This window comes from Daldinia decipiens, assembly GCF_022478715.1.
Source record: "Daldinia decipiens strain CBS 113046 unplaced genomic scaffold F4813scaffold_11, whole genome shotgun sequence".
NCBI lineage: Eukaryota > Fungi > Ascomycota > Sordariomycetes > Xylariales > Hypoxylaceae > Daldinia > Daldinia decipiens.
The window spans coordinates 411,765-425,519 of record NW_026054554.1 but is presented as its reverse complement, the minus strand read 5'-3'; the positions used below and the strand labels follow the sequence as shown (position 1 = coordinate 425,519).

Below are 13,755 nucleotides of genomic sequence, written 5' to 3'. Positions count from 1 at the left end.
GAATATGTTTATAAGTTGATCGAAACTCTTCTTTCAAAGTCACCATGTCCCAACATACTGCAGATAGTGAAAAGAAGCCTCTCGAGGGCGCCGGGCAGGCGAACCACAAGCCAGAGATTGATGAGTACCCCAGCACTCAAAAAAGAGTCGTCATCATGGTAGCACTTTATTTGGCAGTTTTCTTAGTTACTTTGGTATGTGGTATTTTAATTTTAGGAAGTCATTGTTTCTATCAGCGTTCGTTCAGATCTGTTGCTTACCCTTAGTTCTAATGCAGGACCAAAACATCATATCGACGGCTATTCCCAGTATAACCAACGAGTTCCACTCTTTAGACGACATTGGATGGTATGGATCCGCCTATTTATTGACAATGTGTGGTCTGTCGCTTGTTATGGGCAAGGTTTACAAATTCTACCCTGCCAAACCTCTCTTCTTAGCTGGTTGTTTCCTATTCGAAGTTGGCTCGGCTGTTTGTGGTTCGGCTCCCAACTCTATTGCCTTCATTTTCGGCCGTGCTATTGCAGGAATAGGATCGTCGGGGCTATTTTCGGGAGTCATGGTTATCATGTTCCACACCGTTCCATTACAGCAGCGGCCGATTTACCAAGGCGCTTTCGGGGCCATCTTCGGAATTGCATCAGTTATCGGCCCCCTTATTGGAGGTAGCTTTACCGATAGGGTAACATGGAGATGGTGTTTCTATATAAATATCCCTGTCGGGGCAGTATCGATTATTGTCACTTCATTGATCCTGCACTTACCCAACCAGAGGCTCGACACGAAGGCAACAGGTTGGGTTGAGAAGATCAAACAGCTAGACCCTATCGGCAACCTCATATTCCTCCCGGGAATAGTTTGTTTGATTTTGGCTCTTCAATGGGGAGGGACCGTGTATCCTTGGAACGACGCTCGCGTTATCGTCCTTCTGGTCCTTTGCGGTGTTCTATGTCTCGTCTTTATCGGTGTCCAGGTTTGGAAGAAGGAAGGTGCATCAATCCCACCGCGTATCATAAAGCAACGCAGCATCATCGCCGCCGTCTGGTATGGGTTTTTCAATGGTTCCGGCATGATAGTCCTGACGTACTACCTCCCTATCTGGTTCCAGGTCGTAAAAGGCACCAATGCTATCGGTTCTGGAATCATGATGATTCCCCTGGTCCTCTCAACTGTTGTCAGCTCCATCTTATCCGGCATTATGGTCTCCAAGCTTGGGTACTATGCCCCTTTCTTCTTGGTCAGCTCTATTATAATGCCAATAGGAGCTGGTCTCTTGACAACATTTACTCCATCTATTAGCGAGGGTAAGTGGATTGGATACCAGATACTCTTTGGAGTTGGCCTTGGGGTTGGCATGCAGCAGCCAATGAACATTGTGCAAACTGTCCTGGAGAGGCCAGATATCGCAACAGGGACTGCAATCATGATGTTTTCGCGCTTTCTCGGTTCGGCTATATTCCTACCAGTCGCTGAAAACGTCTTCCTGAATAGCCTCATCTCGAAGCTCTCTAATGTTCCTAGTATTAACCCTAGTTCCGTCACTGGAGGTGGTGCTACTGAGTTGAGGAATATGGTTTCTGGGGTCGAGTTAGAGACACTCCTTTCCGACTATAACGCAGCTATAATTGATGTCTTTTACATGGTGATAGCGACATGCGGTATCACTATCTTCGGCAGCGTTCTGGTGGAGTGGCGCAGTTTGAAAGCTCGCGCTCAAGAGCAGGCGAGCAAAATTAATGCTGGGGAGCCAACTAAAACTCAGGAATCTGTCTAATATCATTCGATCAACCAAATAAACCTCGATGTGTTATAGATTATATCTTTTAGTGTTGGATTGACTCTATATTACGTAATAAGATGAAAAGGGATGCAGGTAACGATTGTGTTCTGATTGGTTGATATTAAGGTAAGAGAAGAGGGGTTCTCCCGAGTAGGGAAAGATATCTATTGTACAAATGCGCGGGCTGTGCGTGGGCGGTGTGTGTGGGCGGTGTGTGTGGGCATAACATGGTCACGTGACGAGTCACATGACCGTTATCCCAACATTTAGAATTCTACTCTTGTATATAACTAGGTACCTAGGTAGCTATTATTATTATACCACCTGAAGCACCCGGACTGCAAACATTGGGCGCCTCCTATCAATCAATAAAAATGCCCCAAGACCATCGTGAGCCTACCCATAACTTGAGTGCATATCTATCTAGGTAACTTACTCTTCTAGCCTATCGCCGACTCTGTATACCTAAAGGCGCGCCCTTCGAACTAAGACCCTCTTCACCTGGGAAAGGGTGGGGTGCCTTCGCTACGAGATTGATCAAGCAAAGAGACCCGATCTTGATAGAGGAACCACTCTTCATTATTCGGAAGCCGTCCCAATACATTACAGATCAAGATGTTTTTGCGGCATTTCAACAGTTGACACCGGCTGCGAAACAGCAATTTTTACTTATTCGTGACAATGCCAGTGGTCCCTTCGGGAGACTGAGCGAACTTCTCGCGGAGAACGCCTTCGCTCTATTAGCCAACGCAGGACATGGCTTGTATCTGCTTCATTCACGTTTCAATCATTCCTGCATACCTAATGCCAAGGTCCCAGAGTCCAGTAGCGAGACCCTTACATTGTTCGCAATAAAGGAAATCGTAGCTGGCGAGGAGATCACCTTCTGTTATAATGCCGATTTTGAGGGCAGGACCAGACGTGAGCGCCACGAAGCACTACGTTTCGCCTGCGACTGCAAAGCCTGTCTACCCGGCACTCCCTTTCAACAGCTTAGCGACGTACGACGAAGATTCGTTCGTGGGTTGCAATACCTTGCACATGGTATTGACATAGATGGGAGGAGACAAGATTCCTCGTCTCCAATAATTGATGATCGTAAACTAAAAGAAGCAGCAGAAAACTTAAGTATTCCCCTCTGTAATAAATTAATCTATCAACTCTTGAGCTCATTTTTGTTGGAAGAGGAAGGATTGCTGGACTATCTCATGAGGGAAAGGATCGAACGCCCAATGGTGATATTATCGTCCTTATTTGAAACGGAGAGCAATGCCAGAATCGTCAAGGTTGCTATGACAGAACAGACTTTGCTGGGAAAGGTTCATATAGCTTTCAGGCTCTATGGGCGAGCAGATGCTGCTGATGAATTACTTCCAGAGATGCTTCGGATGCTACGCCGCATCTGAAGGGAGCTTACTTTCACAGTGTCTAGCGGTCTTTTAAATGCAATGTAATTAAGCGGGGATTGAGTGAAAGTTTGACACTGTAGATTCGTGAAGCCTGACAATCAGAGTTCTCAAGACGAATTAATACCCTCAATCAATTGTGTAAACTGATCATACAGCCAAATCGACTACCATGGTATAAAACTCCCCCTTAATTAAATTAAGGCCGCCACCCCTCAACCCGACATTATAGCATATCTTCCTGGACGATCAAGGAAATTCTAGCATGATTCATCAAACACGACCTTTAGGTATCTCATCGTACACCACAACTCCTCGCTGATATTATAAGAGTAAAAGATTCAAGCCGCACCATATCTAGTGATACCACCTAATAGGCGGTAACTATACCATACCCCTTCTTACTCTCGCGGGCTTTCCTGAGATCCTGTACTGCGCCTCCCGTAGCCGGGATGGTTTAGCAAAGGCGGGTTATAGGCGTGCGAGGGTTGAATCCTGTTTTCGTAACCGCCAGCACTGTTCACGCCCTCTTGCAGCTCGTTACTATCATCCCTCACACTTGCAACCTTTTCCTTGCCTTTCTTATCACTCCATGGCGAGTAGGCCTCACGGTCCGGGCTTATTGCAATACCGATGTTATCGGACTTCTCTATTGGCCATGCCATGTTAGGGCCTTCAACCCCACTGACGGGGCTATTATATTGAGAAGAGTAAGGCGAGAAGTAGGGTGTGAAGGCAGTCTGGGTTGATGCGCTGATGGGCGAGTCTTGCCAGCCACGGAGAGGCTTCTGACTAATAGGTGTCTCGAACACCTCACCACCTCCTTGGGACGAGGGCCAGTTCTTAGTGCTTTGCTCCCGACGGCGGAGATACGCCTTTCTCCGGCGCTTGCCATTGACAATAATCCCACATCCGACAATGGTAAGAATAACGGCAAGGCCACCAACGACAATACCAGCAATAGCACCGGTGTCCAAGGGGCCACTTATCCCTGGGGGAGAGAACGTGGCTGTAGGCGTAGGATCCGTTACATTCACGACGTCCGTAGAAAATATGTTACCCTGCAAGGGAAGGGTAGCTGGCGGCTCAAGTCTTAGTCTGCAGGCGCCATCCAGAATCGATATAACTGTAGTAGGAGATAGAAGTCAGCTTTTGCGGTAGTACGATAATTTACGATATATCATACAGTTGCTAAGATAGTTGTCGTCAGGTGAAGAGTTTAAGCAAGAGTGACATTTATCAAGATTATAGTCGGTCCACTTGTCACAGTAGCCATATATCGAGCTATCAGACGTAAGATTGCCGTACTTGATCGCTTCTTCGATGTTGGCGCAGGCGAAGCTGCGGAGGTTAGCATCAAAGTACAATGAGAAGCGAAAAGACACATACGAAGTGATGCACGGGCTTGTTCCAGACTCGAATAAACATAGGTTGACAGCATATCGCATATTATCTGACAGCATGAATTAGCAAATATGACGCATATAAGAGAGCGAATGAGGCCTTACAGAGCATATACTGTAAGTCGGATTTATTTTGCGCCCCGTTTGGTGTTGTGTAGGAACTCGTCGACTCGCAGCCGATACAGGTTTGGTAGACTTGGCCTGATGATGTGACGCTGTATGCCGAATCTTCGCAGACTATCATATCGTCTGTTGTTGAGCCAAGTACATTACCGCATTGCGTCTCGCATGTTGATCCCTCTGCGACAAGTAACGCAGCCGATGCATGCCAAAGGGCTGCGAACGACAGGACTCGGAACGTCGCCATCATGTTTCCTTGCCTCCTACGCGACATCTGTCTACGGGTCGAGCGTCTACGGTCGAGATGTCGGGTAACGAAGTATTATAGATTTAATAGATATCGTACCTAAGATATCCAGTACTTTCGACAGTCGTCCGGGATTCGAGGTAGATGTTATCTGCAGCCAAGATAATATTATATTCTTGGGGTCCAAGCAGCAATAGTTGCGCCGCAGAAAGACGTTCGTTTATAAAATCTCTGATACCTTTACTCAGAGAGAACCTCCGCTCAACCGTGTAGCAAGGGAACAGGAGCAGTGAGGGCGCTTCGTTAACGTAGTTTCATCCCTCTCTAATTGAAGTCACTCCTGAAGAGAAGACTATAAGCGCGAACGTCTTGATACTATTTGTCTTGTCCGCCTCATCGGATCGACGCACATCACCTCACTAGATCCATTCAGTGGACAAAATAGTCGGCAGAGCTATGCAAATCATGGAGAGGGGGGCCGTGCGGAGGCCATCACACACTCGATCAAGTCGGAGGATCGGGATTTTGCTATGGTTGTATGGTTAGTCCGGGGGGGAGAATCCAGGGGGGGAGAAGGAAAGAGTCCAATAGGATTTTAGAGCACGTGTGTTGGCATTGGTTCGGATACAAGGCCCCCTGCTCATGGCCCTGCTCATGGCACCCTGCCGAGTGGGGATGTAAGTAGATGGCTTCGGCTACGGCCGTTTATTGGAGATCAACATGACTCCGCTAATACATTCGTCCAATAGTTGAGTAAAGGAACGTTGCTCAGCATATCCCCCAAATCATCGATCCACCGAAATAACCTCAATTCGGAAAACGAACGCTTCGTCACACAAGCTGACAGGGCACGCTCACCTAAACACACCCTAATATGTAATTACTATGCAGAAAGCAACCCTCTTGGCCCTCATAGCTTCGGGGCTTTTGGGGGCCGCCTTATGCATGAAATGCTAAAATGGCGACGAGCCGAGAAATTAACCGTATCTATCGACTGTCATGAGGTAGAGGTATTTCTCTGCGATACTACTACGATCCTATCGTGGAGTGTATACCTGATCGTTCGCGTGGCTGTTTTGATCCGCGTATATGATGGGAGTTCACCCTGTGGTAATTCTATAATCGGTTTCGTCTCACGTATCGAATGAGGAGTTTCATACGAGCGAGTCTCCGGGAGAATTTCGGTGTGCTGGGCGACCCAAACTGTCGGGACTTGATGACGAAGCCGTTGGAAGTCTTACCCTCGCAAACGCTCGTACCGCGTAGCCAAGCAAGGACTTGATAGAGAGTGATCAGAGGACATATATTAAAGCAAGGTAGCAACCATAATATATAATTTAGTAGTTTACTGCTCACGGGACGTCTCGATTTTGGCTACGATGTGAGCGGCGCAGCTTAAATATGACCGAGACGGCATGCCGATTAATCGGATAACTCAATTCTCTTCCATTGATAATTCCCCAAGCCGACGAGATCATACCTTTTGCCTAAATGAACAGACATGGTATGAGCTTAAGCGCCAAATAAATATCCAAGAGTACGAAAGTTTGATCAATGAGGTTCACTTTTCAATCTTGCACCAACATACAGACAGCCCCCCTTCATGCTATTGGGCCGTTACCATCAGGTCAGTTACCAGAAAATTGAGGGAATAACATTGGCTCAAAGCACACATGCTATGTAGCATCACATTGAGTCGGCGCGTAGTTGAATTCAATAGGTAGTAAGCCGAGAGGGAATGAAACGAAGAAGGCATGTGAATTCGTTTCGGATGTATTCTAGCCTCAGCCGAACGCTTCGTCCCGAAATCCCAACATAATCGGCAAGCCGAGTATACAAAACTATTAAGCCTTCCGATATGTTTATATGTAAACCCATGTCCTTGCCCGTGAGTCTTGATTCACATTGGGAACATTACCTCGACTTTCAACACTTTCTATTTTTCCTCTCGCTCCCTTCTACGCATAGGGTGTCGTACTGTGTAGGATGAAGAGTCCATATCAACGACACGTCTATTACTACTGAGAAGTACAAGACATGGATAGTTAACATTGACTTTTATCGATCAAATGGCAGTTGCCTATCTACTGTCTACCGGGTGTATCCACCAAAGAAGTGTTGGTTCTATAGGGTAGAACTGATTGCTCTTCGATAGCAACGTCTGCTTCATAAAGCGTAAGACTTCTGCTTCTATATGTATAATATCATACGGAACTGACACGGGGCGTTAGCTCTCCTTAAACCCACAGACTTGCCTCAGTGGCTAGTAATGGTCCACCCCTTTGCTTCTCAAGTGAGATGTGCACTCTGTTCTAACGACACTACTCGACTTGGCATTCGAAGACCAAGGTGGCTATCATGTGCATTTTGTTTACTCGGCCTTTTCTCTTGATAGACATCTATGCTCAAGGTTGCACACAACATGGTCGCCTCTACTAGGATACCTTATGGCTAATAGGAGAGTCGCGCTGAGCCAGTGGACTGCGTCTTCTTATGCTGCGAGCTTCGGTGCTCAAGCTCTGGATGTTAAGGGAAACACTCATATGTCAGAAGCGCCAACGTGTTTTTTATGTCTCTACTTGCGCCTAACCTAGATAACTGACTATGCTAATCTGGGCTAATAGTTTATAGACGTGGAGTTCCAAACAGGATAGCCGAAATGGGTTTTATGTGTCTTGGCGGGCCTATCTGATTTCATAGGCCCAATATTCTAGTCTATAGGATTCTATATCAGCTCCTTGATATGGCATAGTCCCTCGACTCATGGCGACTACTATGAAGCTATTTCGAATAGGAGATATGCACCCTTCCCTATCAATCTCACGAATACCCGAGTAAAGATACTCGGCGACATTGGAGACGCTTCATGTTCTATCTACAAAATACCGTGGAAGATAACGTCCTCTAGGGACTCAGAAAGCTGTCTAATATTGACGCTCTTGATGACTGTAGGAACAATAGATTGACTACCTAGGTAGGTACACAATACGTCAAAGGATCTTCCATTCATCATTAACAATTCGATATTATGGAAGGTATACTTTAAATCATGCTTTCTCACCTCCCATACCCAGATCGTTGTGCGTCTTCGAAATAGCATCTCGGTTATGCCACTGTCAACAGCACTAAGCTAGGTACGTCACATTTCTGCAGGGGCTCAGCCCACTATGTATCCTTTTCATACATACCTACCTACCTAGGTTACCTAGGTAGTCAGGTATCCTCACCATACTTCGATAGTGACACGTGTGGAGAAGAACATGTTTTCTCTGGCGTCTATGTATGTACTATGTACATACGCAATATCGACCTACCCATACATACGCCTGGCCCCTCGTCGGATCCCATCACTCTGGAAGATCGCATGCGGAGCACTACCTTCTCAATCTCACCCACTCACGGGGGCGTATTTAGCGCTTTCGAGGTTGGCAGGGGTTCATCGGCAGACTGTTGGTGGGCTCTGGAGACTTTTCTGGCAGTCTACTGGCCTATCCGTGCCTCTGGGATTCTTCAGCAGCCTTTCCCGCCCCAACGACGTTTTGAGTTACACCACAGCTAGGTTAGAGATGTTCTGCAGCGGATCATTGATTATCGTCCAGCCACACCCTTAAAGCCGATTATTTACTACTACACCACCATTGAAGCTTCACCGGTGGTTCATAATGATTGTCCCAAGTCAATTAACCTAACCTAGGTGATTCATGGTCATCCGGGCCACCCACCAACCAAGTACGGTAAGTTGCCGTTGTTTTTGTAGTCCATACCATACGTTAGGTACTCGTCGAGTCACGAACGAAGTGAGGTTGCGCAAGAATCCAACCTTGAAGTGTTGGAGCAAAACTAATGATGGTTAGCCTTGCTTTACTTTTAAATCTTTATTTCTCCTGATTGAACTGCTCAGTACAGATTCAGCAAGGCCGCGAAGCTAAGAAGGTCAGTCAATAACCCATGAAGCGCTTATATTCGCAGTACTGTTGGCTGTGTGGCTAGACCCTCGTCCGGATACACGCATACTATTCCTAACCAGTCTCCTTTTCTTCGGTTTATTGTCCGATCACCCCTTGTCTTAAACGTGCTATCTCGTAGGCCTCGTAGGTGATAGACGTAGCATCACGATTTGACCCCAGCTATAATTAACACCCAAGCCCAAGCTCAAGCCCACCCTACCCTCCATAATATATGCTAGTGAATATGGTGTTATACATCCGCATTGATCAGCCTCTCCACTCTTGCGCTTTCCTTATCATTCAATCTGGTATTCCTTTTACCATATCCCGAACTTCTGCTTTCACTCGCGGGATCTCGAGTCGTGCGACCGTTGGGTGCGATACGATATCTGTACGCCACTACAAGACGGACGAGAACATTAGGTCAAATCACCTTTTACGTTCTACTTAAAGCGACAAGTCGTATCGGACCTAGAACTACCGATTCCGGCCTCTTCCTAATATCCATAGCTACCTGGGTACAAAATTAAACCTTAGCACTCCTCTTCTCCTCTTCTTCTCCGTCATATTCCTAGAAATCGTCAATACGGCCGCGTCTTAGGTTTCTATGAGACGGTGGGTGGAAAATGAGGATAGGGTGTCTGCAATTCGCCCCGAAGCTCGGGGACGTTAATAATAACCTCAACCGCGCCGACGCAGTCTTGAGTAAAGCGAATCCCGAGAACCTCGACCTGCTTTGTCTACCAGAGTTAGCTTTTTCAGGTATAGCCGTACCTAAAGTGCGTTTGAGTGTATTCAAATCATAACGCTGACTCACTCCATCAAGGTTATAACTTCAAGTCGCTTCAACAAATCAGCCCTTTCCTCGAGCCTCAAGGTTCTGGCGTAACTGCGCTCTGGGCGAGAACGGTCGCACTCAAATACAATTGCGTTACGATAGTCGGATACCCAGAGAGTTGTGATGTAAAGGCGAAATGGCCCACCGGACCCGAGTACTACAACTCGGCCATCGTCGTCAACGGCGAGGGAGAAACAATCGGCAATTATAGAAAGAGTTTCCTGTATTATACGGACGAGACATGGGCTCTGGAAGGCGGGGAAGGGTTCTGGCAAGGAACTATCCCGGGTCTTGGAAACAGAAACACCTCCCTAGGCATCTGTGTGTAGCCTTCACTATGAATCTTGGTATTTTTTCTAGCTAACAATTTGTCTAGGCATGGATATTAAGTGAGCGATATAAATGAACATATAGTTAACCCTACTGACTTTTCCTTTAGTCCATATAAGTTTGAGGCTCCTTTCCACGCTTTCGAATTCGCATTTCATGTCCTAGAGATGGGATCAAATCTCGTCATCCTTACGATGGCCTGGCTCACAAGGGAGGATGGTCGAATGTTCTCGCGCATGCCCAATGACCCGGATTTGGACACATTAACCTATTGGGTAACCAGATTAGAGCCGCTTATCAGAGCAGAAAGCGAAGAGGAAATCATCGTAGTTTTTGCAAATCGCTGTGGTATCGAGGATGACGCGGTTTACGCCGGGACCAGCGCCGTGATTGGAATAAAAGATGGCGAGGTCAGTGTTTATGGGATCCTTGGTAGGGGAGAGAAAGAGCTTCTGGTTGTGGATACAGATGCTGCCCCATATGCCAAGTTGGTATATCGGCCTGATGACAACGCATCAGCGGTTACTTCGACCGATGATGAGTCAAAAGGCGGTTCGTCCAATGCATCAGCTAGACCTGACAAGGAGGACCCTTCAAGGAGGTCGGAACAGCCTAGATCAACGGGAGGAAATGGTTCTACGAACACTCCAACGACCCAGACACCGAAGAACACCGACTCGGCCAGGATGTCTAAGACGCTCGCTCAGCCTATTTCACCATTGAGTGAGTCTACACTCGCTAACTATGAATCGATATCACCCGGTGGAGCCACCAAAGAATACGATTACGTACCCTTAGGCCGTGGTTCCAGAGCTGGAAGTGATAGAAGTACGAAATCTATGCAAGGCTCAATCGGTTCAGGCCGTTCGGGTACATCAAGGAAGTCGAAAGCTTCAAGTCGCACTCGAGCTTCTAAGAAGACCCTTGATTCTAAGGGTTTAGCCTCCCATCGTTTATCGTCTAAGAAAGTCAAGACAGCATCCCCTCGGATACACATCCCACCTACTAAGTCAGCAAATGATTCGATTCCGACTCCAACGGCACCAAGCCCGACTCCCTTGGCCGTCCGGCCTAAGCTTTCTATCCCGAAGGATGCTCATAGGCGCCCGCATATTCCCACACCCCATCCTAATTCGGGACAAAGTCATGTCCCAATGGAACAGCAGAATACAATCTTAACTCCGACCACAGCTTTTGACGATTTGAGCCCGCAATTTCCAGCCAGGTCCTTTTGGGCTCCTTCTGACTCGCGTCTGTGGAGTTCGATGGAACTACACGACGGGCCACCTATATCAGAACACTCATCAAGGTCTCCAAAGTCGATTACTGAAAATAAGTCCAGAGCCGCAGAAGTAGACGTGGAAGGCAGAAAGCCCTCACCACCTAAATCGCGTATTACTAGCCGATCGAGAAAACCTGAACGCCCGAACTCAGCGCTTGGCCAGAGGCCAGATTCGAGCACACTTGCTCAATACCCGGAGTCTTCTGTTGGGCAGAGAGCCGATACATCTTCGCCTTATCCAGATCGCCCCTCTTCGCCGAAATCACGAAATGCAAGTCGAAGTCGGCCTACTAACCCCATTCTCGTGGACGACCCTGTAGAACAACAATACTTCGACGCCGCAGAAGCTTCAGTCCTAATCGGTGCGAGCCCTAGCGTACTTAATAGCTCCGCGGCTAGAGGGCCTTCTGCCATATTCCGTCCAGACACACGCATGAGCAATGTCGAATCGACATATCGTCCTACATCTCAGGCCCCCCGGTCACGCAGTAACAGTTACAAGACCCAAGGTCCACCAGTCCAAGGGGCTGTAGAAAATTCTTGGCAACCTCGCGCCATCAGCCGTGGGCGGCAGCGAATACCGAAGGGTTTTACTGGAGCCTCCGATCATGCAGATATCAGCAGGAGAGGTGGCTCTCCAGAGTGGTCTGTTCAGGGGGACATGGACAGTGAGGATGATGATGAGATTGTGGAAGAGATCATTGTGCGACGCTCACCAAGCTGCGCAATTCATGGGGACAGACATAACCACATTGGCACTCCAGGACAAGAATCCAACCTGTACTCCAAAGATTCTAACGGGGAGAGTTTTGATTCGTCACGAGTTACCCCCGAGTCAAGTGGATCATTGAAGATTAAAAGTGCAACTGAAACCTCAGTTCAGCCTCTCGACAACGAACTTGAGGTACACTCAAACTTTTACGCATCTTCTAGCGAGACTCTTGCCAGCGCAGAAGGATCACTTACCGCACCCTGGTTCTTGTTTGATCCAAAGACACCAAAAGCCATGGTTTTTAAGATGGATGAGAATCATGCTACACCTAACACGCCTCGATCCGCTCCTTTCGCCCAGCCTCTGAAGATCGCGAAGCACATCGGACAAGAGGCGATAGATAAAGTTAGGCCGAAGAGTGCTGTCTGGTAGTAGTGGCACTTTAACGTGTAATGAGCTCGGGAATGGTTTGATGCACCTGGAAAATGTGTCACTATATTAAGCGAGGAGTTGGTTTGGTTAAGGACGGACATTCTTTCGATTCGGGCTCTGAATTCAAGTTATACCAAAACATGTAGATACTTACGTTAGGTAGACATAGCAATAGCAAGTCTCATTGAGGGCTGATTACCGGACTTTGACTGTGTAAAGTGAAAAGTTGGCAATGTCCTCACATTTCAAGGGAAATTCTAACAAAATAGATTAATTTAAGTGCCATATGCATCTTGGCCGTTCGCGGTTCGCGTTTTAAATATAGTCAAGCTATATGACTCTTTTAAACACGATACAAAGGTAATTTCGCAATTAACATTTGCTATTTTATTAGGATTCTCCCATATGGAAAGCTCTGGGAGTAGTAGAGCGCATATCTGGTGTTTGCCTCAGACATGTTGCAAAGCAAGACGGTTCCCGAACAGGATCTTTGCTCTTCTCGTGCAACGACAAACAAATTTCCCGGCGTATGTAGGTAAGCAACGTCCGAATCTGTTGTGAACCCGAAGTATTCGAGTCAAGTAGCTTGTAGTCGTAATCCTAGCGCTATTACATCGTTATCCATGTTACCAAGAGCTACTACACGGATGGTTGTCACACGATAATATGATATTGGCTCCATTTGTATGGTACAGGCCTCCCAGCTTACACGACACGACAAGTCAACTAACAACAATCAAACTAATATACAGAAAGCTATGACGTTTCGTACTGATTAGATCGTCAGAGGCTGAAACCGCGTTTTTGCTTTATCTCTAACCTTTCTAACTAGGACGCCTTGCGTTGACCGTTACCAATGCGACTAGACGCGTGGCTTTCCTAGGCTACCATCTCCAGTTCCAAAGTGGTCAATGGTGATTGATCGTACGGAGTAATCCTAATATCACGTCGGGAGGCTAGAGGATACTTACGTGGAAGCTGGCTTCGCGAGAAAAGGAAAAGGAAAAGGAATTGCGATCGTCAAACTGCCTGTCTATTATCCCGACGCGATTATGGTCTAGGATTGCGGGTGTCTGCATTGGCTGTCAGATCTGTGGGATGTCTCATTTTACGTAGTCCCGCTTCGAGGAGGACAATACAGCGTCATCTAAGGAAGCTGTATAAATACCTATGTAGGCATAGATCTCGAGGATAGTAACTGCCTATGAATATGGACAGTTCATCTTGAATTGACTGTTTTACTTCTCTTTCTAAGGTA

At 47.1% G+C, this 13,755-nt stretch overlaps 4 protein-coding genes across 4 annotated transcripts; 3 read left to right on the top strand and 1 right to left on the bottom strand.

Annotated features, from left to right (window-relative positions):
- Positions 1–44: 44 nt before the first annotated feature.
- Positions 45–1,774, top strand: F4813DRAFT_380040 (major facilitator superfamily protein; the record flags this gene model as incomplete). The annotated part of the gene is made up of 2 exons (XM_049245523.1): positions 45–194; positions 278–1,774. 2 exons carry the CDS (start codon positions 45–47, stop codon positions 1,772–1,774), a joined length of 1,647 nt encoding a protein of 548 aa, XP_049100901.1.
- Positions 1,775–2,154: 380 nt separating this feature from the next.
- On the top strand, positions 2,155–3,186 carry F4813DRAFT_388192 (SET domain-containing protein; the record flags this gene model as incomplete). Its single annotated transcript, XM_049246665.1, has 2 exons — positions 2,155–2,170; positions 2,225–3,186. The coding sequence occupies 2 exons, from the start codon at positions 2,155–2,157 to the stop codon at positions 3,184–3,186; spliced, it is 978 nt and encodes a 325-aa protein (XP_049100900.1).
- Positions 3,187–3,386: 200 nt separating this feature from the next.
- F4813DRAFT_33764 (uncharacterized protein) lies at positions 3,387–5,440 on the bottom strand. Its single transcript, XM_049241216.1, has 4 exons — positions 4,695–5,440; positions 4,576–4,639; positions 4,373–4,527; positions 3,387–4,312 (listed from the first exon to the last, which is right to left on the bottom strand). Exons 1-4 carry the CDS (start codon positions 4,981–4,983, stop codon positions 3,588–3,590), a joined length of 1,233 nt encoding a protein of 410 aa, XP_049100899.1. The 5' UTR covers positions 4,984–5,440; the 3' UTR covers positions 3,387–3,587.
- A 3,411-nt stretch (positions 5,441–8,851) lies between these two features.
- On the top strand, positions 8,852–12,700 carry F4813DRAFT_395357 (carbon-nitrogen hydrolase). The gene is made up of 4 exons (XM_049247690.1): positions 8,852–9,665; positions 9,730–10,062; positions 10,118–10,130; positions 10,181–12,700. The coding sequence occupies exons 1-4, from the start codon at positions 9,530–9,532 to the stop codon at positions 12,495–12,497; spliced, it is 2,799 nt and encodes a 932-aa protein (XP_049100898.1). The 5' UTR covers positions 8,852–9,529; the 3' UTR covers positions 12,498–12,700.
- Positions 12,701–13,755: the final 1,055 nt, after the last annotated feature.

Bases quoted from the DNA above. Each gene is read 5' to 3' on its own strand.
- F4813DRAFT_395357 (XM_049247690.1), top strand. From the start codon at position 9,530: ATGAGGATAGGGTGTCTGCAATTCGCCCCGAAGCTCGGGGACGTTAAT. The intron at 9,666-9,729 runs GTATAGCCGTAC...CACTCCATCAAG, and splicing joins ACCAGAGTTAGCTTTTTCAG to GTTATAACTTCAAGTCGCTT.
- F4813DRAFT_33764 (XM_049241216.1), bottom strand. From the start codon at position 4,983: ATGTCGCGTAGGAGGCAAGGAAACATGATGGCGACGTTCCGAGTCCTG. The intron at 4,640-4,694 runs GTAAGGCCTCAT...TCATGCTGTCAG, and splicing joins CGACTTACAGTATATGCTCT to ATAATATGCGATATGCTGTC. The intron at 4,528-4,575 runs GTATGTGTCTTT...TAACCTCCGCAG, and splicing joins ACAAGCCCGTGCATCACTTC to CTTCGCCTGCGCCAACATCG.